Source organism: Bactrocera dorsalis, chromosome 6 (assembly GCF_023373825.1).
Source record: "Bactrocera dorsalis isolate Fly_Bdor chromosome 6, ASM2337382v1, whole genome shotgun sequence".
NCBI lineage: Eukaryota > Metazoa > Arthropoda > Insecta > Diptera > Tephritidae > Bactrocera > Bactrocera dorsalis.
The window spans coordinates 21,122,222-21,145,248 of record NC_064308.1 but is presented as its reverse complement, the minus strand read 5'-3'; the positions used below and the strand labels follow the sequence as shown (position 1 = coordinate 21,145,248).

The 23,027-nt window shown below is 38.8% G+C and overlaps 1 protein-coding gene across 1 annotated transcript; it reads right to left on the bottom strand.

Annotated features, from left to right (window-relative positions):
• Positions 1-19,004: 19,004 nt before the first annotated feature.
• On the bottom strand, positions 19,005-21,646 carry LOC125779356 (uncharacterized). The gene is made up of 2 exons (XM_049460670.1): positions 19,912-21,646; positions 19,005-19,856 (listed from the first exon to the last, which is right to left on the bottom strand). Exons 1-2 carry the CDS (start codon positions 21,016-21,018, stop codon positions 19,848-19,850), a joined length of 1,116 nt encoding a protein of 371 aa, XP_049316627.1. The 5' UTR covers positions 21,019-21,646; the 3' UTR covers positions 19,005-19,847.
• Positions 21,647-23,027: the final 1,381 nt, after the last annotated feature.

Sequence of the window (23,027 nt, the reverse complement as noted above, 5' to 3'; positions counted from 1 at the left end):
GATATCTTGAACTGAGTTCCTGAATCCCGCTCTTCACCATATTTATTTCAAGATCTTTGTGTAAGTTAATATTTTTCATGTACCATGGAGCGTTTGCAATCAATCTGAGTGTTTTCGCCTGATATCTTTGAATTAGTTCTACGTTCGATTTATTTGCAGTTTCCCAGATTTGTATTCCATATGCCCAAATCGGCTTTTGAATGCTTTTATATAGGATCACCTTATTTTTGAGACTAAGTTTCAATTTGGGACCCAGTAGCCAGTACATTTTTTTCGTCTTGATTTTTAACTGATCTGGTTTAATTTTTATATGTTGCTGCCATGTTAGTCTTCTGTCTAAGTGCATCCCGAGGTATTTAGTGTTAGTGCATTCTGGAATAATTGTTTGATTGAGATTGACGCTGCAGTGTGATCGATTTGAAGTATTTAGGCCGCGAAAAGTCAAAATCTTAAATACGTAGTAGGCACAAAATATTGACGTCTACGTATTTCTATTTGGATGCCCAAATTATATCAAATTTCGCAATACGCATGTATGTTTATTTTAAGTTGTGTAGTGAAGTGATTTCCATAGCTCAGGTAAGCTTCTATTAAATAAAGAATAGTTTTAACTTTTATTTTTAACTTTCGTTATATTATTATTACCCTCTTTTTCACATTAAAAATGTCATTTTTTTAATTTCAAAAGCAATTTTGTTATGGATCAGGGTTCGTTCGGATCATATTTTTTTGTTTATTGAATACGTTACACATTCAGCTTTTCTATAAAAAAACAAGCGCCGCAGAATCCCGCTTACTCCTTAAAGACTGCAGTTCAAAATATTTTGTTAAAAAATTTAAAAAACCATTTGTTTCAGTTATGGAGATACCTAGTTCGTCGGGGGTGAAAATAGTGACCCGTAAATGTATGTTTGAGCAAATGCAACTACAAAATTTGCTAAATCTTCTTCTTCTTTACTGGCGTAGACACCGCTTACGCGATTATAGCCGAGTCAACAACAGCGCGCCAGTCGTTTCTTCTCTTCGCTACGTGGCGCCAATTGGATATTCCAAGCGAAGCCAGGTCCTTCTCCACTTGGTCCTTCCAACGGAGTGGAGGTCTTCCTCTTCCTCTGCTTCCCCCGGCGGGTACAGCGTCGAATACTTTCAGAACTGGAGTGTTTTCGTCCATTCGGACAACATGACCTAGCCAGCGTAGCCGCTGTCTTTTAATTCGCTGAACTATGTCAATGTCGTCGTATATCTCGTACAGCTCATCTTTCCTTCGAAAGCGATATTCGCCGTGGCAAACGCGGAAAGGACCATAAATCTTTCGCAGAACTTTTCTCTCGAAAACTCGCAACGTCGACTCATCAGATGTTGTCATCGTCCAAGCCTCTGCACCATATAGCAGGACGGGTTTTATGAGTGACTTATAGAGTTTGGTTTTCGTTCGTCGAGAGAGGACTTTGCTTCTCAATTGCCGACTCAGTCCGAAGTAGCACCTGTTGGCAAGAGTTATCCTGCGTTGGATTTCTAAGCTGACATTGTTGGTGGTGTTTACGCTGGTTCCAAGATAGACGAAATTATCTACAACTTCAAAGTTATGACTGTCAACAGTGACGTGAGTGCCAAGTCGCGAGTGCGACGACTGTTTGTTTGATGACAGGAGATATTTTGTCTTGCCCTCGTTCACTGCCAGACCCATTTGTTTTGCTTCCTTAATCAGTCTGGAGAAAGAAGAACTAACGGCGCGGGTGTTGAGACCGATGATATCAATACCATCGGCAAACGCCAGCAGCTGTACACTCTTATAAAAGATTGTACCTGCTCAATTAAGTTCTGCAGCTCGAACTATTTTCTCCAGCAGCAGATTGAAGAAATCGCACGATAGGGAGTCGCCTGGTCTGAAACCTCGTTTGGTATCGAACGGCTCGGAGAGGTCCTTCCCGATCCTGACGGAGCTTTTGGTTCTGCTCAACGTCAGTTTACACAGCCGTATTAGTTTTGCGGGGATACCAAATTCAGACATTGCGGCATAAAGGCAGCTCCTTTTCGTACTGTCGAAAGCAGTTTTGAAATCGACGAAGAGGTGATCGATTCTCCTTTCACGGGTCTTTTCCAAGATTTGACGCATGGTGAATATCTGGTCAGTTGTTGATTTACCAGGTCTAAAGCCACACTGATAAGGTCCAATCAGTTTGTTGACGGTGGGCTTTAATCTTTCACACAATACGCTCGATAGAACCTTATACGCGATATTAAGGAGGCTAATCCCACGGTAGTTGGCGCAGATTGCGGGGTCTCCTTTTTTATGGATTGGGCATAGCACACTTAAATTCCAATCGTTGGGCATGCTTTCGTCCGACCATATTTTACAAAGAAGCTGATGCATGCTCCTTATCAGTTCTTCGCCGCCGTGTTTGAATAGCTCGGCTGGCAATCCATGTTCCCCCGCCGCTTTGTTGTTCTTCAGGTGGGTAATTGCTATTCGAACTTCTTCTTGGTCGGGCAATGGAACGTCTTCTCCATCGTCATCGATTGGGGAATCGGGTTCGTCTTCTTCTGGCGTTGTGTGTTCACTGCCATTCAGCAGGCTGGAGAAGTGTTCCCTCCATAATTTAAGTATGCTCTGGGCATTGGTGACTAGATCACCTTGGGGGGTATGCATGAGTATGCTCCGGTCTTGAAACCTTCTGTAAGCCGCCGCATCTTTTCGTAGAATTTTCGAGCATTACCCCTGTCGGCCAGCTTGTCAAGCTCTTCGTACTCACGCATTTCGGCCTCTTTCTTTTTCTGTCTACAAATGCGTCTCGCTTCCCTCTTCAACTCTCGGTATCTATCCCATCCTGCACGTGTTGTGGTCGATCGTAACGTTGCGAGGTAGGCAGCCTGTTTTCTCTCCGCTGCGACACTGCACTCCTCGTCGTACCAGCTGTTCTTTTGCACTTTCCGAAAACCAATGGTTTCGGTTGCAGCTGTGCGTAAGGAGTTTGAAATGCCGTCCCACAGTTCCCTTATGCCGAGTTGTTGACGAGTGCTCTCAGAGAGCAGGAGTGCAAGCCGAGTAGAAAATCTTTCGGCTGTCTGTTGTGATTGCAGCTTCTCGACGTCGAACCTTCCTTGTGTTTGTTGGCGTGCGTTTTTTGCTGCACAGAGGTGGGTGCGAATCTCAGATAGTGGACAACAAGATAGTGGTCCGAGTCGATGTTGGGACCTCGGAGCGCACGCACATCTAAAACACTGGAGACGTGTCTTCCGTCTATCACAGCATGATCGATCTGGTTGGTGGTTTTTCGATCCGGAGACAGCCAGATAGCTTGATGAATCTTCTTATGCTGGAATCTAGTACTACAGATAACCATATTTCGGGCCCCGGCGAAGTCGATCACCTCAACCCATTTGGGGATGTTTCCTCGTGGAGGCTGAATTTACCGACCGTAGTGCCAAAGATACCTTCTTTGCCCACCCTGGCGTTGAAGTCGCCAAGCACGATTTTGACATCGTGGCGGGGGCAGCTCTCATAAGCGAGCTCCAAGCGCTCATAAGAGTCATCTTTGGTCACATCGTCTTTCTTTTCCGTCGTGGCGTGGGCGCAAATCAGCGATATGTTGAAGAGCCTCGCTTTGATGCGGATTGTGGCTAGACGTTCATTCACCGGAGTGAATGATAGTACTCGGCGACGGAGTCTCTCTCCCACCACGAATCGCACACCAAACTTGCGCTCCTTTATATGGCCACTGTAGTAAATGCCACAAGGACCTACTCTTTTCTGCCCTTGTCCCGTCCATCGCATTTCTTGAACGGCGGTGATGTCAGCCTTTATTTTCACGAGGACATCAACCAGCTGGGCAGCGGCACCTTCCCAATTAAGGGACTGGACATTCCAGGTGCATGCCCTCAATTCGTAGTCCTTATTTCGTTTTCCATGGTCGTCATCAAAAGGGGGGTCTGTCATCCGAGGCTGGTTGTTGCTACAAAAGCAAGAAATTTGCTAAGTATGGATGAGAAATTGGAGTTTTTAGAAAACCACTTGCTATTGTCTTGCGGAGACACTGTGGAAAGAAAAAAGAGCCTTAAGCATACATTTTCCTACATCAAATACGAATTTGAACAGAGATGGCTAAAAGCTCATAAAGTTGAAGAAGTTTTTATGAAAAACAACCAGAAGTGGCTGAAAGGCACTTTTGAAATACCAGTGCATTCGCTTAATCAACCGGGTCGTCGGGTCAAATCATTTTCGGATTCAAGTGAACGAAGCAAGAGAAGAAAAACTGAGGGAATTCGATCAAATGAAATGATTATACATGCCGCACAAGTCATATTGCAAACGAAGGGAAAAAGAAATGCCTCAAAAGTGCCCGAAGATATACGAAATTCACCAACAAAGGCTAGTAAATATAGAAAAGCCTATTCCAAGACCAATGAAACAATTGCTCCTTTGATCCCGTTCCAAGCACTCAAAATGTTCGTAGAAGCTGACCTAATAAGATTACAATATGAAATAATAAGGGCAACTAACCCAAAGCATTACCCTTGTTACGACCTTTTGTTGAAAGCTAAACAAGAATGCTACCCACCAAAGACGGCATTGCGAGTTACGACTACCTGAGCAGAAATTAGTTTACAATGCCTAATGGATCATACTATTCAACGATTATCAATCTACCTGGAAGAAGTGTTATCAACCCTTAACGAAATTGAAAGAAAGTCATTAACGGTCATTTATAAATGGGGGTGTGACGGGTCACAATAAGCACGGTACAAACAAAAATTCTCGGAAGACGCCGAATCCGATGCTAGTATATTTTTGAGTTCTTTGGTCCCAATTCAAATTATTTGTGGTAAAGAAAACAATAAAGTGTTTTGGCAAAACCCAACACCATCATCACCACGATTTTGGCGCCCCATCAGATTTCGATATGTGAAAGAAACTACAGATGTAACAAAAGAGGAAATAAGTTATGTGCAAAATGAAATTAGGAACCTCACTCCTACAAAAGTAAATATTGATGAAAAAGAATTTTCTTATAATCACATTTTAAAAATGACCATGATTGATGGCAAAGTTTGCAATGCTGTAACCAACACGACCTCAACTAGCCGATGCTATATATGTGGCGCCACTTCCAAAGATTTCAATAATTTAAGCAAAAAGAACGAGATAAGTCCCGATGCTCTTGAGTTTGGCATTTCGGTATTGCACGCAAAAATGCGTATTTTTGAAAGCATTCTTCATTTGGCATATAAATTGCCCGTGAATAAATATGGAAAGAAAAGGACTGAGGAAGAAAAACCATTAGAAGAAGAAAGGAAAAAAGAAATCCAAGAAAGATTCCGCTTAGAAACTGGGCTGTTGGTGGACAAGCCTAAAGCCAACATTGGTAATACCAATGATGGCAATACGAGTAGGAGATTTTTTGAAAACACAGAATTAGCGGCGGACATAACAGGCATTAACCACGAATTAATACACAAATTTAAAATCTTATTAGAGGCGATTTCAAGTGGACACAAAATAAATACAACAAAATTCGAAGAATACGCCTTCAACACCGCACAAATGTATGTGGAATTATACGGATGGCATCCCATGACTCCAACAATGCATAAATTACTATATATTATATCATTGATAATGCATTGTTGCCAATCGGCCAATTGTCGGAGGAGGCTGCAGAAGCGCGAAATAAATATTTTCGGTCATACAGACAGAATTTTTCAAGAAAATTTTCAAGGGAAGAATGCAACCGTGATATTTATCAAAGATTGCTTCTTACCTCAGATCCACTCGTAAGTAGTGAAAGATCGTTAAAGAAAACTTCACACAACATTTTTTCCAGTGAAGTTATAGAACTATTAGAACCTGCCGAGCCCCACAGACAATCAAGTATTGAGCACGAAGAAGTCGAGATAGAAACATCTTTTAATACGACAATTTAATGCATTTTTATTTATTTATGATTTATGAGAATAAAATGTGTTTTTATTATAAAATATATGTTTTTCTTATTTATTTAAAAAAAAAATAGACAGTTTTTTTAAAATACAGTCTTTCGAAACCATTAACGTCCAAAAATAGTTTTGGCCGCCTAAATATTTCAAATCGACCACTGTGCGCTGAGGTAATCTCTTGCTTTCATGGTGAAGGTAACATGCGCTGATTTTCTTTCATTTGCCATAATGTTCCAATTTCGAAGCCAGGATTCAACTGCGTTCAGTTGTTTTTGAACAGTTTCAGGCGCTTCGTTTGCAGAGTAAGCAGATGCAAGAATGGCGGTGTCGTCCGCATATGTGGCAACAGTTATATTTTCTTCGTTTATTATTGGCATATCGGCAGTAAAAATCGTGTACAGCGTTTAGCCAAGGACGCTGCCTTGCGGAACACCTGCTTTGACTTCGTATATGTCAGAGTGTCATCATTAATTCTAACGTAAAAATGTCTGCAATCTAGGTATGACCGAAGAAATAGGTAGAATTGAGCTGGTAGTTTAATTTTTATTTTAAATAACAACCCCTCATGACAGACTCTATCGAAGGCTTGTTGAATGTCTAAGAAAACTGCCGAACAATACTGATTATCTTCGAGACATTTTAGTATGGTTTTTACGATTCTATGGCACTGTTCAGGGGTTCCATGTAGTTGCCTGAATCCAAATTAGTGGTCTGGGATAGAGGATAAGGAATCCAAAACTGGCAACAATCGACGAAGAAATATTCTTTCGAATATTTTAGAGCATATTGTCAGCAAACTTATTGGTCTATAAGAGATTATTTCGTTCTCGGGCTTGTTTGGCTTCGGAATCATTATAATTTCGGCACATTTCCATTGCGTAGGAAAATGACTTAGCCTAAAACCACAATTAAAGATATTTAGAAATTTTCAACTGTGGCACTTCTGATTGTACTTCAGTTAGTTTTACGTAATGTATTGGTTTATCCATTTGACATGGATTCTCAAGAAAAGTCTGAATATTTTGGCGCTGATGGTCAGTATTGAGAGCAAAAGGCTTGAAAGTATTCGCAAGGTGGTTGCCAAAAGCGTCTTCTTTTCTTTTGTCAGATCTATACAAAGAGTTGTTTTCATCTTTTATCGGTACCTGTCGCTTCGGAGGACGTTTCAGGTATTTAGTAGCTTTCCACAGATTGTATTCATCGTTTTTATTTGGATCAGTATTCTTAAGAAATTCTGCAATAGATTCTTCTTTCAGCTCTGCCAACTTGGATTTTAATTCTTTAATTGCTTTGTTTAGCCTGGTTTTGTCAACCGGATTTCTGCTATTCTGCCAGATTCTTCGAAGTTTTCTTTTATTTTGTACCATCTGCGCTACTTCATCTGATTAGGGCACATTGTTGGTGCAGTATGGTTTAGATGAATTAAGAGGAGAAGCTAACGAAGCGGCTTGATGTATTTTTTGGGTGAAGTTTTCCACAGCGTCATTTAAGTCTCGTTTTGTTGTTATTTCCATGTTAAGGTTTACGTGGGACTCCAGCTAAGTTTGGAAAAATCGTATGCTCGACCTTTTAGTTAAAGAACGCTGCTTTCGAGATGTGACAACTAGTATACTAGTATTCATATTGATAATGAGAGCTGAATGATCTGAGCTCTTATCTTCATTAATCGAAATTTCTAGATGATGTGGGCTTATGCCGAACCACCGTGTGCTTTACCGTCCGGGTGGTTTGAAGTAATGAGATCGAATCCATTAATTTTAAACTAGGACAGAGCGGAAAGGTGGGTTTCTGAAACCTGTAATATATCTATATTATTAGTTTTTATAAAATATTCAACTTCCAGTCTATGGCAGCTTAGTCCATTGGCATTCCAAATCGCTATTTTTAGACTTAATTGCATAGCTTAGTTAAGAGAGAAGACATCATATTTATTACTGTTGTGGTTAGCTCAATTTGTTTGGCAATCAATTCTTCGAGTTTGTCAATTTTTTTATGGCGTACTGTGGTTGTAGTAGAACTAAGTTGTCCTCTTGTTACATCAACATAGCTAACGTTTTTATGGTGAACTTGTTGTTCGGCATTTGTAAGTTTGACCACGGAAGGTCTTATTATTAAGCGAGTCTTTTTTTGACACTAACTCCTGATAAATTTTACAACCTTTGTAATTGGCGGTATGATTTTGAAGGCAATGGAAGCATTTCGGTGGAGTTTCTCTATCTTTTGAACCAAGAGACGAAGGATGGTCTGGTGCACACTTTACACATCTATAAGGCTTTTTGCAATATTGCTTGGTAAGGCCGAACTCTTGACAGCGGTGGCATTGTACCAAATCGTTAAATTTTCTAGGTGGCTCAATCTTTACTACGGCATTGCATAAGCGATTTAAGTCAAATTCTTTTTTATTGTTTGTTAAAGGTTCAAGATCAACAAAGAATATTGGCATCGGCAATTTTGAAATTTTGCTTTTTGCATTCACAATATTTCGTACAGTATGCCCGTTTTTTGCTAAATCATGCTTGATATCATCGATAGGAGTTGAGAAGTGAATATTTTTTATAACTATTCGATATGGCTTATCTTCTTTCAATTGATATGTATGAAGAGTAATATTATTGGTATCTAAATAGCTAACAAGTTTTCTGTAGCAATCACTGTTTGAGGTCATTACTCTCGCGTGTCCGTCCTTGCCTGACTTGTAGGTGAAATTTTCTTAGCCAATAACAATTGAAAAGCTTTTCAACATTTTATTTATATCACTCACTTGAGGTACGAAAATTGGTGGTTGTTTGTGAGAAACTACAGCAGTTAACATTGAGTTCTCTTTTTCCTTAGAATTGTGTGTATTACTTTGCACGACCAAATTTAAGAAAACATAATAAAGAAAACGAAGCAGTTGCCCGTAGTTGCCCACGAGAACTCGATGGAGTTATTAATTTGCATATCTGGCACTGGTAGCCCGTTGTGCACTCTTGCGTAAGATAGGTGGGCGCCAGACAATTTAGGCAATGTCCATGTGCCTGAGCAACCTGCTGGCGTTGCTGAGAGGTCATCCCCTTGAAAATGCCTCAGTGTGACAACCGATGATGACGGCGACATAGAGGGCATTCGAGTTGTGGTGGTAACGGAGCCGTTGAAACTGCTCGAGGAGCTGCTGTTGTTTTTGTTGTTCACGGCCCGGCTACTGGTGTAGCCTTCGAGCGCGGAGCAGTAACGGCCGAACGGACTGTGGGCGTAGGTGTAGTTGACATCTCAGCATCCATATTTATCTGTTAAAAGATGTTATTTTAATTAACATACATATACATAGATATTTATATGGGCATTGGTGCCACGTAATGTGGCCCGAGTGAGTCGTCATGTGGATCGACTCTCTTTTCTTGTTTTTTTGTTTTGTTTTACTTATGGTTAATGGAAGCTTTTACTATTATTTATTTTCGTTACTTTTTCTATTTTACGGTTATGTTATTTTCGGTTTACTTTTCGGTGTTATCAGCGGTTGGCAAAAAGCATAGCTTAACGAGCGGCCTGGTTAGCGTTCCCGTTTGTGTACGGAGATCGACTACGCGAATATGACCGTCGGAGCCGTTCGCCGCCTTTCGGTAGCGGGGAGACAATCGTCATTGATCAAGACACAATCTCCAAGCTTAGGCGCATTTTCTGTTGTTTTCCATTGGTACCTTCTGTGGAGGTCCTTTAAATAATCATCTTTCCATCGGCGACTGAAATTATGATGGAGAATCTTAATTCTTTCCCAACGGTTTAATAATGAGAGCTGCTCCACGCCTGGCTCAGGTGTGGCCAGGATGGGCGCTCCTTTAAGAAAATGCCTGGCGTGAGGGCATTAAAGTCTGAGGGATCTTGTGAGAGTGCAGCGAGAGGCCATGAGTTAAGAACGGGTTCAATTCTAGTTAAAAGTGTCGTGAATTCTTCATAATTAAATTTGTGCTTGCCAGCTATCTTTTTAAAATGAGATTTGAAGCTTTTTACAGCTGATTCCCATAAGTCAGCCATGTGAGGGCCGCTTGGGGAGATAAACTGGCAACTGATACCTTGGGGAGCGTATTTTTGGACAATGTCAAGTGAGACTTGTTTTGTGAAGTCCACAAACTGGCTTTCGGTAGCTATTTGAGCTCCGATAAAAGTTTTACCATTACCGCTCATCATTTTTGATGGAAAGCCCCGTCTTCCGACGAAACGAGCAAACGCCGCAAGAGAAGCCTCCGTCGTCAGATTCGTACATAGCTCAAGGTGTACTGCTTTTGTCGTGAAACAGACAAAAACAGCCACATAGTCTTTCATGAGGGTAGGAGACCTTAGCACGGATGCCTTTATCATAAAAGGCCCAGCAAAATCTACTCCTGTAGTGGTGAAAAGCAGAGCAAAATTGCAGCGTTCAGGTGAAAGTGCTGCCATAATCTGCGATCGCATTTTCTGCCTATGCATAGTGCAGATTTAACACATGAAAATGCACTTTTTATTTGGGGCTTCAGTCGGGGTATGTACAGCTCTTGCCGGACCATATGTTGCATAAGACGATGTTCGGCGTGCAGCATTAGTATGTGGATATTTCTAATAAAAAGAGTGGCAAACGGACACCTCTCTGGTATGATTATAGGGTGACGTTCATTGTACGTTAGGCTTGAATTAGCAAGCCTACCATTCGCACGAAGTAGCCCCTTCGTGTCTAAGAACGATCTTTGCTTTTTGTAAGTCTTGGTGCGTCAATGCATCGCAATGGAGATAAGTTGCTCCTTTAACTTTAAGCTTAAGCCGCTCTAAAAACTTGAGCATATACGCAACTATCCGGAAAGCTCGGGGGAACGATGGAAAGCGTTCAAGGATGTCAGTGTCATCCAGAATTGCATGATAAGTGCCGATTTTTCGACTTTCTGGGGCAAGTATGTTGCGCATGGGTGATTGTGGCCAAGAATCGGGAGATTCCGTTAACCATCGGGGGCCATTCCACCAGAGGGTGGAGGTGGCGAGATGCAGAGGCGATACATGCATATATCCCACATATGAACATATATTATATCTACAACATATACACACTTACTTAAGTATACATGTATATTGTACAAGCGTATAATTTGCTCCTTAATATATAACATAATTTATACTAATAACACATATGTATATATGTATATACATTTGCTTATACATGTACATTCATACATATCCACAAACAATCGAAGTTGTGGAAATTATTCTTCTAATCTTCTTTTCGCGGTTTCTCCTTACTGGGAAAAAATATACCCCATTTAAATCGGGTACAATTTAAATAACATAAAATTTTTTTTCTCAATTAAAGCATAAAAACAAAAAAAAAAAAAAAAAAAAAAGTTAATACTGGCGGAAAATTTATTAAATATTTGTACAAGTCGTGTATAGTCACATATGTAAATACGCATTGTGCTTCAAAGTCCACATTGGCATATATCCCGCCGAACCCCTTGGATTTTGGCAAACAAAACTAAGCAGGATTGCGTTTACAATATATTCAAAGTCCATATTGGCATAATCCCACAATACCCCTTGGTTTTTGATCAACAAAGCAAGCAGGATTATGTAAAACAAATCAAAGCGTAATACATATTTACATACATGCATATGTACAAAGTGCAGTGATCTCTAAAACGAGCTCTCATTTGCACATAATAAACAAAATAAAATAAAAAAAAACACTTATAGGTATACCCTATAAGACTTACGGACATGTATACAAAAATTTTTGCGGTCAATTAAAAATAATTTGGAACAATTAAAGCGAAATTAAATTGAATACTCGAAAAAACAACTCTTATTTAACTTAAAAGAGTTTTCGGTATACATACATAGCATACAGCAATTAAAAGCGTTTTTGTTTATTACTTTAATTCAAAACTCTTATTTACATAAAGAGTTCTCGTCCAACCATACATATACTTACAACCTTGTAATACAAGACAAGTAATTTCAGGATATTAAAAAAAAAACAGGTTTATCGATTTTCTTTGCAGCTCTACTTACAAAAGAGTATTCTTGCGACATTTTATACATATATTATACGAAACCATTTATACGTACTTCTATTATTCAGGTTTTACTGAAACATTTTGAATATTATTTTCATCATTTAAATGAGCTCAGACTCAAAAGAACTTAAGCCAACTCAGCCGCTAAAGGTCCCAAAGATGATTTCTAACGAAAAAACCCCATGTACACCTGCAGAAGCTACACGCTCGAAGCGAGGTGCTACGAAACAGAAAAGGAGGAAGGACATATCATACTCTAAATTCATTTCTGAGAGTGATTGTCTAATAAAATATTGCAATCGATTTGCTTCTTCGCCGATTCACGAAAATTCTGAATCGGCGCTAGAAATAAAAAGCCAAACAATTGAAAATTTTTGGACACGTCTCCAGACTGCATATGACGCAATTGTAGATACTGACGATTCAGATCTACCAGAAAACTTTAAATCTTCAGCTTACGCCAAATTTGAAAACTGCTTAGACCAGTATGAAGACACAAAAATTATGATCGCAGATCAGCTAAAATCAATTAAAGCAGTTGCACCTACTCCACCTCCGAGAGTAGAGCTGCCACAAATTCAAAATCAAGAGGCAAGTTCGGGTATCCACCTTAAGGTGCCCGCATGCGACACTGAAATTTTCCATGGTGGTTATGAACAATGGCCGTCATTCCGGGACATGTTCACAGCTGTTTATATAAACCATCCGAAATTATCAAATGCTCAAAAGTTGTATCACCTCAGATACAAAGCAAAAGGTCAAGCAGGCATCATCGTGAAACAGTTCGCATTAAATGACGACAATTTCCATATGGCTTGGGAAGCTTTGAGGTCAAGGTACGAAAACGAACGAATACTGGTAGATAAGCAAATAACGATATTGATGAACTTGCCCAAAATTCAAAAGGAAACAAGTGAAGAATATATGAAACTTCAATCCACTGTTTCCAACTGTTTGTCGGTTTTAGCCTACACAAAACGTTCCCACAGACAATTGGGACCCAATTCTGGTAAATATATGCACCGCCGCATTATCGGAAAAATCGTTATTGCTATGGGAACAATCTCTTTTATCAAGAAAAAAATGCCCCATGTGGCAGCAAATGAAAGATTTCCTAACTACCCAGTATGAAATCGCAGAAAGAGTTGATAAAAAGATAAATAACTTTTGGTTTATTCCCATGACCTTAATAGAAGCTTCCAAAGATCCCAAGCCAGTAGCAACAACAATTCAAATAGAAGCTTCTTCAAAAATCAAACGTTTAAATTTGAACAATACAGACAAACGTCATGCGAACTGTGCACAGGGGGACATAAACTGAAATCTTGCGAAAAATTTTGTAAAGTCAAAAAGACTTTGCACAAACTGCTTATCACATGCACACATGCTTAAAGATTATGAAAGCAAATTTAATTGCGTTTATTGCCATAAACGACATCATTCGATGTTACACATTACCAATTTTTCCAGCTCACCCCCAAACAGCGCAAACATAAAAAGAGCAACAGGATTAGTTGCCACAACAAATTCTGAAAACTGCCAAGAAGCACCATGCTGCTCAAAGGCGTTGAAAACCCAAACGCTACATAGCGAAAATCACAGTAGGGTACTATTACCCACAGCAGTTGTCTCCATCGAACACCGAGGAGAACTGTTTAAACTCAGAGCCTTAATAGACCAAGGATCACAACGATCATTTATAGCGCCAAGGGCACAAAACAGGCTACAGTTACCAACAAAATTAGCCAATTTTGAAATTACGGGAATGGGCGGAAGAGTAGTTCAAAACTCCATTAAAATCTGCCGCATTACCCTAATTTCCCGCCAAGCGGATAAGCGCATTCAAGCAGAAGCTATTGTCTTACCGCAATTAACAAGCATGCTTCCAAGCTATCATATAAATAGCAAGCAGTGGCTAAAGGTTTCACACCTTAAGTTAGCAGACCCCAACTGAAACACTCCCGCTCAAATAGATCTTCTATTACGCAGCGATCTCATACCACAGATAATACTCGAAGGTATTGAGAAAATTACAAAAACACTTCTGGCGCAAAATACCATTTTCGGATGGGTCCTAAGTGGACTAGTTGCGGAACCAGTTTCCACGATGACAACTCAGGTTGAGGAAATCTCTAACGAATTCCTCAATTCGCAATTAAGAGAGTTTTGGGAGTTAGAGGAACTCCCCCCCCGTATCAATCACAACTCCTGAACATCGGTATTGTGAGGATTTTTATAAAACCACAACGATCAGAAGATGGCCGGTACGTCGTACGACTACCACGAAAGCCAGAATTTCCCCGCACACTCGCCTTATTTCATTCTCGCACCTCTGCTATCCAACAGTTTTTAAGTATGGAAAAAAACCTTCAAAAAAACGGCGAGCTGAAAGCAGAATATGATAGGGTCGTAGAAGAATACCTCCATTTAGACCATATGAAGGAAGTCACCGCTGGCGAAAAAATCATACAAAGTAAATAATACTCGTTTTATTTGTCCCATCATGCAGTTGTAAAACCAGACAAAAAAACCACAAAGGTGAGAGTTGTCTTCAATGCGTCAAAATCCACTAGTTCGGGAAATCCCCTAAATGACATTTTATTTACGGGACCCACGCTTCAGCCAGACCTAATGCTGCTTATCTTAAATTAGCGTATCTTCAAATACGTATTCAACCGGGACGTCGAGAAAATGTATAGACAAATAGTCGTACATAAAGACGATCAAGATTTTCAACGAATTATTTTCAGAAAATCACCCACTAGTCCACTACGCGACTTTAAGTTAAAAACAGTTACCTTTGGCGTCAACTGTGCTCCATGCTTAGCCATTCGAACACTGCACGAATTGGCAGAGAACACCAAGTCAGAATTTCCTCTGGCAACCCAGGTCTTAAAAACGCAAACGTATGTTGACGACATTTTGTCAGGAAGTCACAGTCTTCCACAAGCATACGAATCCTTATCACAGGTTATAAGAGCCCTCAAAACTGCAGGGTGTCCACTGAAAAACGATTACTGCTAATCATTCCGATATAGTAAAACATATACCGAAAGAAAACTTGTTGAATACTAATTTCCTTAAATTCGAAAAGGAAAGTACAACAAAGACTCTGGGGATTCAATGGAATCTGACCAGTTTTCATACACTACCGAGTCAATATCTGCATTCTCCGCCATTACAAAACGCCAAATTCTATCCTCTGTGGCAAAACTTTTCGACCCCGCAGGATGGCTTTCGCCAATTATGATACAAGTTTAGGATGGCACGTCTTTACACTTTTATTTCTCAAACTGTACTGTCCTTCGCTTTGTCACCGAAGAACGGTTACACATACTTATTCTAACATACATACATTTTCTCTGCTTACACGCTATGTATTTACTTACATGTATATCTTTTAAAATGGACACATGAACTTGTGCAACATGAATATATGTATGTCAACACAATGACAACCAAGCATGTGTTTACATGAATACAAATGAACTTTTTAAGAGAATCAACAATAACTGAGAACGAATCTTAAGTTAACGGGATATATCTACATCAGTGATGCCCAAACGCACAATACCAAACTGTGTGCTTGTGTTGGAGTATGAGAGAGCTTGCTGCTACACCCAAAAAAATACAAAACTTTAGTATTAATTAATATAAAAAAATTTTGAAATTGATTCGACAACTTTTACAAAATTGTGAAATTAATGAAATTCCTTATTAATTTTTTATCAATTACAAAAATAAAGACAATTCACGTGTCAAAAAGAAATTAAAATTCAAAAAATTTTAAATATTGAATTTATGTTGAAGTTTTCACCTAAACGGCTGTATCAAAAAACTAAAAATCAATATTTTCATGGTTTTGAACCAAAATTGTTAATCAGCGCGCACATTCAAATTACATGCGTAGCAGTCAACAGTCGTTGATCAAGTGATTTTCAAATGCACATTAATTTTCCACAATGTATAGAGAGCGCTTGACTAATACGTGTGAGCGAATCTGTGAGAGAGCAATAAAGTCGGCCGCCCGCGGGCTAGGCAAAGCGCTTCACTGATCTACATTAACCCTTCAATGGTTTACTCTTTTATGTATATTTAAATTAACCCGTCAATGGTTTACTTCTTTATATATACATAAGTATAATTAGAATAACTTAAAGTTAGGATGTACATATTATCATACACATAGTAAGCGCAGTGCAATCGTGTTGCGCCCCACTGTGGAGTCAAAGGGTTAATAAGTTGTCGTCCCGCTGTTTTAGAACTTCATTAGATGTTATTACTACAATTTAACTACTCCAACAGCGAAATTACATTTTTTACGACTTCGGTTGGAGGTTTTGGTTATAACCGGCTTTTCTTGCAAGCCAAATCCATTCGAATTGAAAGGTCAATGTTAATAATACATATGTATGTATGTATATGTTGCCCACGTATAAAAGATATAACAATCAAATGGGAGTATATAAATGGCATTGTAGTTAGTTTATTGGTTGGGACAATGATTTGTGATACTTAATACCTTAAAGAAATCTTTAGGGAATTAATATATTAATAAAAAAATGAGTGACAGCTGTTTACGAAACTTAAGGAACAGTTTTCGAAGTGCAACGAATCAATATATTCAAGAATGAACTTTATAATCAGAGCACTTCCTCTTTTTCCTCTTCTTTCCCATGTTTCGGCCGTCCTGACCATGAGATCTCCTGATCTCAAGCGCATTTATGTCTTAGTGTATAAGCCAAACCAAGGTCGTATGTTTCCAACAGCCCAAACTCCCTTATAAGGAATTCTAGACTGTTGAAAACCTTCAACATCCTCCAATACATATCTGTCGTTACATAAAATTTTTGAAATTTTATACGGGCCCTTAAATTTTGGCAACAACTTTCTAGACACTCCCGCCGTTGAGTTAAAATTTTTTATCATAACGTAATCACCTGGATTGTACTTGTGCGCTGTCCGTCGTTTTTTATTTACATAATCCTCGTTATAGGACTGTAACCGCTTTTCGTTTTCTTTGGCTTGTGGCCGTATTTCGTTGTGACTTTGTTGTATTTGATTTTCCTTATCTTTTATTAAATTTTCTCCTAGCAGATCTACACCCTTTCCTCGTTGCTTACTACCAAACAGCATTACACTAGGGTATTCTTTAATTGTTCTATGAATGCTATTATTTAGCGCATATTCAACAGTTTCAATCACATTATCCCAATAAATTCCTTTTTCTGTGTCACAGAGCTTGGCTATCATCGGACCTAGGCTCCGGTTCACTCTTTCTACCTGTCCATTAGCCTGTGGAGAACCAGTGGCTACCTTTATATGTTGAACGTTTTCCTCTTCTAGAAAGTTGGTAAATTCTCTTGACGTGAAACAACTACCCCTGTCAGAAACTACTACTTTTGGTCTACTATACGCTCGAAAGTAATCTTTGAGTGACGTAATCACTTCCTTTGCATTAGTTGTTTTTGTAGTATATAAGCGAGTAAATTTTGTACAGGCGTCTATTACTACAAAAATGTGCTTCTTTAGCCTCGAATTATCTACAGGACCGTAATGATCTACATGTATAATTTCAAACGGATTCTCATTTTTGGGAATATTATGCAAGAAACCCTCTTCTTTCCCATGTTTCGACGAAAAAACTATACATTTTAAGCAATTTTGTATGTGGCTAGCTGCTTTTTCTCTCATCTTAGCAAACCAATAATGTTTTGAAATAAGATCCACTGTTTTATGAACACCTATGTGACCCATTTCATCGTGATACTTAAATAATACATGCCTTTCCATTGCTTCAGGAACACAAAAAAGGATCCTTCCATCATTTACTTTTCGATATATAACCCCATTCCTCATCTCGTATAAATTATGTTCAGATTTTTGCAAAATGCCTCGCAGTTCCTTTAATTTCTCATCTTTTGCCTGACATATGATTAAATTTTCTTCAAAAGTGTTGGACTCCACCAGTAAAATATCATTACTGCGACTTAAAGCGTCAACATGTTGCATGCGTGTACTTGATCTGTGCTCTAAACTGTAATCATAATTTTGAAGCTCTAGTGCCCACCTCGCTATTCTAGGATTCAATTCTTTTTTATTTAGTGTCATAGTTAATGAATTACAATCAGTAATTATTTTAAATTTTAACCCTTGAAGGTAAACCCTAAATCGTTTGAGTGCATAGATTATGGATAACGTTTCTAGTTCAAAGCTATGGTATTTCGCTTCCGTCTCACTTGTTCTTTTAGAAAAATAAAATATGGGATGCATTTTCCCGTCTTCTTTCTTTTGCATCAGAATTGAACCAAACCCTACTGCACTTGCATCACAATGTAGTTCTGTTTCATCCAATGGATCATAAATCGCTAATATCGGTGCTTCCAATAACTTTTGTTTGAGTTCTTCAAAACTTTGTAGCTCTTTAGCTCCAAACTGAAATTTGTTGTCCTTACGAGTTAAATCATACAACGGTTTAGCAATAATCGAAAAATTCTTTACAAATCGTCTGAAATAGGAACACAAACCCAAAAAACTTTGTACAGAATGAACTTTAGTTGGAATTGGAAAATTTTTAATCGCCTCTAAACCTTTTTCATCCGCTTTAACCCCTAGCTGTGAAATGGTGTACCCTAAATATTTTACTTCTTGCAGCAAAAATTCACACTTATCAATTCGTAACTCCAACTTGTTCTCGACCAACCTTTTGAAAACTTCTACTAATACTTCTAAATGTTCCTCCGCAGTTTCTGTAGCTATCATTATGTCATCTAAATATATTATCACTTTATTTTCTTTCACCATATCTAGAAAAATCTTATTTACAAAACGTTGAAATGCAGATGGTGCATTTTTTAACCCAAATGGCATTCGCAAAAATTCGAATTGCCCTAAAGGTGTTATGAACGAAGTATATTTAATTGAATTTTCTTCCATAAATACATGGAAAAATCCGTTCTTTAGATCGAGTTTTGTGAACAACTTTTTATTTGCTACTCTATCTAACAGGTCATCTATCAAGGGAATAGGGTAATTGTCCTTTGCTGTGACCTTATTAAGTGACCGATAGTCAGCACACATTCTAATGTCGCCTGTCTTTTTACGCACTAGTACAATTGGTGACACATATTCTGACTCACTCGGCCTAATTATTTTCTTTTCCAAAAACTCATCCAACAATCTTTGTAATTCATTTTTTTCCCAATAGGACAAACGTCTTGGAGGACAGTTGAAAGGTTTTACATTGTCAACGACCAACTTCATCTCACTTTTAATTTTAGGCTCAGCCGCGCGCTTTGGATTTATATAATATTTACTTAAAATTTCATTAAATTTTTCGATATCGTTATAGCTTATATTCGAGCCAATTTTGACATTTAATTCTTCATTAACAACGTTAGCCATCAATAAAAGTTGTTTCTCAAAATTTTCTTCTTTGCAATTTTTAGTCACTTGACTTGAATCTTTAACTATCATTTTACAGTTTTCTTTCACATTGTCTTTGTCGTTTACATATATATTCTTTAAATATATATCTTCGTTACCGTGACTATCTTTTTTACATTTATACTTTAGTTCGGTTTTAACGTCGTGCCGACTTTTTGTCATTCTACATCACAACAATTTTTCTTTTCAGCTCTGAATAACTTAAAATTACAAATTCTCAAAAAATCTCTTCCCAACACAGCCTCATAATACATAGTGCAATCATCAACTACTACAAAATTTAATTCAAACAATTCGTTGTTTATTGTAATACAACACAAAAACTTTCCATAAGTTACAATTCTCGTATTATTTAAACCAAAATAAAAATTATTCTCATTTGATAAAAGCTCCAATTTCAAATTTTCTGGGACGCAAGATTTTTTTATGAAGCTGATTGGGCTACCGAGTCGATCAGACATTCTAGTGAAAATAAAATATTTGTATAATCTTTTATAACAAAATGAAATAATCTTACATATTCATTAACTGCGTGGACAGTTTTCTTCTCTGGACATGTTGCTATTTGATGGTTTCGACTTCCACACCCATAACACGTACCCATCTCTCGCTTTGGTTTACGGCATTCTGCTGCTAGGTGTCCGCGACTGCTGCAGTTGTAACATCTTCTTTCTTGAATCTGCGACTGAGCCGGCGCAATCGGTTTTGGCCCAGTTTCAATTTTGGAAAATGCTTGGAGTAATTGTGCCTTTGTTGTGTAGCACTGCATATACGCTTGGTTGCGTAGCCGATAATCAGGTATGCCGTCGATTATGTATTCGACCAACTTCTCTTCTCCCAGCTGTAGTTGGTTTGCCAATACCATCTTATCGTTGAAATATTCAATAAACCGCTCGCCCGACTTCCACTTCCTGGTCTCAAATTTTCGCCGCAGCACCACTCTGTTTTCACCTGAGCCAAACACTTGATTCATTTGACTGATGAGCTCATCTACTTGTTGAGTTGCGAAATCGGGGTTGCCATATAACCACTGTTGTGCTTTGCCTTTTAGTTTGTTAAGAAATATAATGCGCGACTCGCCTTCATTTATAGTGTAAGCACTGGTGACGCTTTTGAACTGTGCCGCCCACAAATTGAAATTAACGCCACCTTCGTACTCGGGTATCAGATTTTTTATCAAGTCAAGTGAAATTGTTGCTTGATTCGATTGCGGGTGGCTCAATGTTTCACCACCAAGCATCATTTGCTGTAGCATTGCATTCTCCCGCTCCAGCAAATCTTTTTCACGTCTCAATAAATTTGTCTCTCGCTTCAGCAATTCAACCTCTGTCGGACCTGCGTCTGCTACGATTTTCACTGGCTGCTCTTCGACTTGTTGTATGGTGCTACCATTTTCCATCTGCGCAGCAGCAACATCGTCCGTACCTGGTACAGTCTGTTGATCTTCAAATATTGGGAGCAAAATTTCGTCAACTTCTGCACCACTTGGACACTCGCCACGTTCACTTGCAGGAACCTCTGTCAACCGCAACACTAAAGAACTTTTGTTACCACTCGATGGTAATTCAAGACGTCGGAGCCAAGCACGCAATTGTGCAACTGTATGGTCTGCCACATTATCCATCTTAAAACTGTTAACTTTTTTGTTTAAATCTTTAAATTGTACACACACTTTACATAAATTGTCTCATAAAATTGTTCGCTTCTTTTTGTTTTTTCACAATTTTTTGTTTAAATCTTTAAATTGTACACACACTTTACATAAATTGTCTCATAAAATTGTTCGCTTCTTTTTGTTTTTTCACACTAGTATATAAATTGTTTAAAAAAATTTTAGTTAGGCAAATCCCACTTCTGAGATTTTAGGATAGCACGTCTTTACACTTTTATTTCTCAAACTGTACTGTGCTTCGCTTTGTCACCGAAGAACGGTTACACATACTTATTCTAACATACATACATTTTCTCTGCTTACACGCTATGTATTTACTTATATGTATATCTTTTAAAATGGACACATGAACTTGTGCAACATGAATATATGTATGTCAACACAATGACAACCAAGCATGTGCTTACATGAATACAAATGATCTTTTTAAGAGAATCAACAATAACTGAGAACGAATCTTAAGTTAACGGGATAACATTAACCCTTCAATGGTTTACTCTTTTATGTATATTTAAATTAACCCGTCAATGGTTTACTTCTTTATATATACATAAGTATAATTAGAATAACTTAAAGTTAGGATGTATTTTCATACACATAGTACTTATTACTACACAAGCTAAAATCCTGATACAAGAATTATGGCTAGATGGGACCGATTGGGACGAACAAGTAAAACCACTTCGTTTAGAAAAGTGGTCACAGTTCGCGAGCAATCTAAACGATATCTCACAGATACAAATCCCACGGTGGGTAAACTACTCCCCCGAACACAAAGTCGAATTGCACGGCTTCTGTGACGCCTCTGCCACTTTATATGTACGCACACAAAGCGATAACGCGACTACAAGCCATATTAGTAGCTAAAGCTAAGGTGGCTCTCTACAAACGCTAAGTCTACCTCGACTTGAGCTCTGTGGCGCCCTACTACTCGCAAAATTGGTTTCCATGGTGTAGACCCACTTAAACATGAAGAAATACCGATTGCATCTCTGGTCCGATTCTTAAATCGTTCTAGCCTGGTTGGAAAAACCACCATGCGCATGGAAAACGTAGATTTCTAATCGTACGACACAAATCCTGGACCTAGTGGGGTCAGCCAATTGGCGACACGTAGCCAGTGCTGACAATCCTGCCGATTTAGGTACAAGAGGGTGTAAGCCGCTGCACCTTGCTACCACCACCCTCTGGTGGAATGGCCCCCGATGGTTAACAGAATCTCCCGATTCTTGGCCAAAATCGCCCATGCGCAATATAATTGCTCCAGAAAGTCGAAAAATCGACTACTTTCACGCAACATTGGATAATAATGATATCCTTGAGCGATTTTCATCGTTCCCTCGTGCCCTTCGAGTTATCGCCTACATGCTAAAGTTCATAGAGCGACTCAAAAATAAAATTAAGGGAATTCACCCAGAATCTAACCAATGCGATACATTGACGCACCTAGAACTCCAAAAGGCAAAGGTCGATCTAATCGCATCCACTCAAATGCGCTACTTCAGCCGCGATATCTTATTATTAAGAGAATCAAAACCCATTGATAAAAGGAGTTCAATCTTGGCTCTTAACCCATTCTTGGATACGAAAGTTCTGCTTCGTGCGAATGGTAGGCTTGCTAATTTAAGCCTGATGTACAACGAACACCACCCTCTAATTATAGCAGAGAAATCCCAACTTGCCACATTACTCCTCAATTATATCCACTTACTCATGCTTCACGCTGAACATCGCCTAATGCAGCATACAGTCCGTCAAGAGTTGTATATTCCCCGTCTTAAGCCCCAAATAAAGAAATGCATTTTTATGTGCAAGATCTGCACTATGCACAAGCAGAAGTTGCGAACTCAGATTATGGCAGCACTTCCACCGGAACGCTGCAACTTCGCTCGGCCTTTCACAGTTACAGGTGTCGACTTTGCTGGGCCTTTTCAGATAAAGGCGTCCATGCTAAGGTCCCT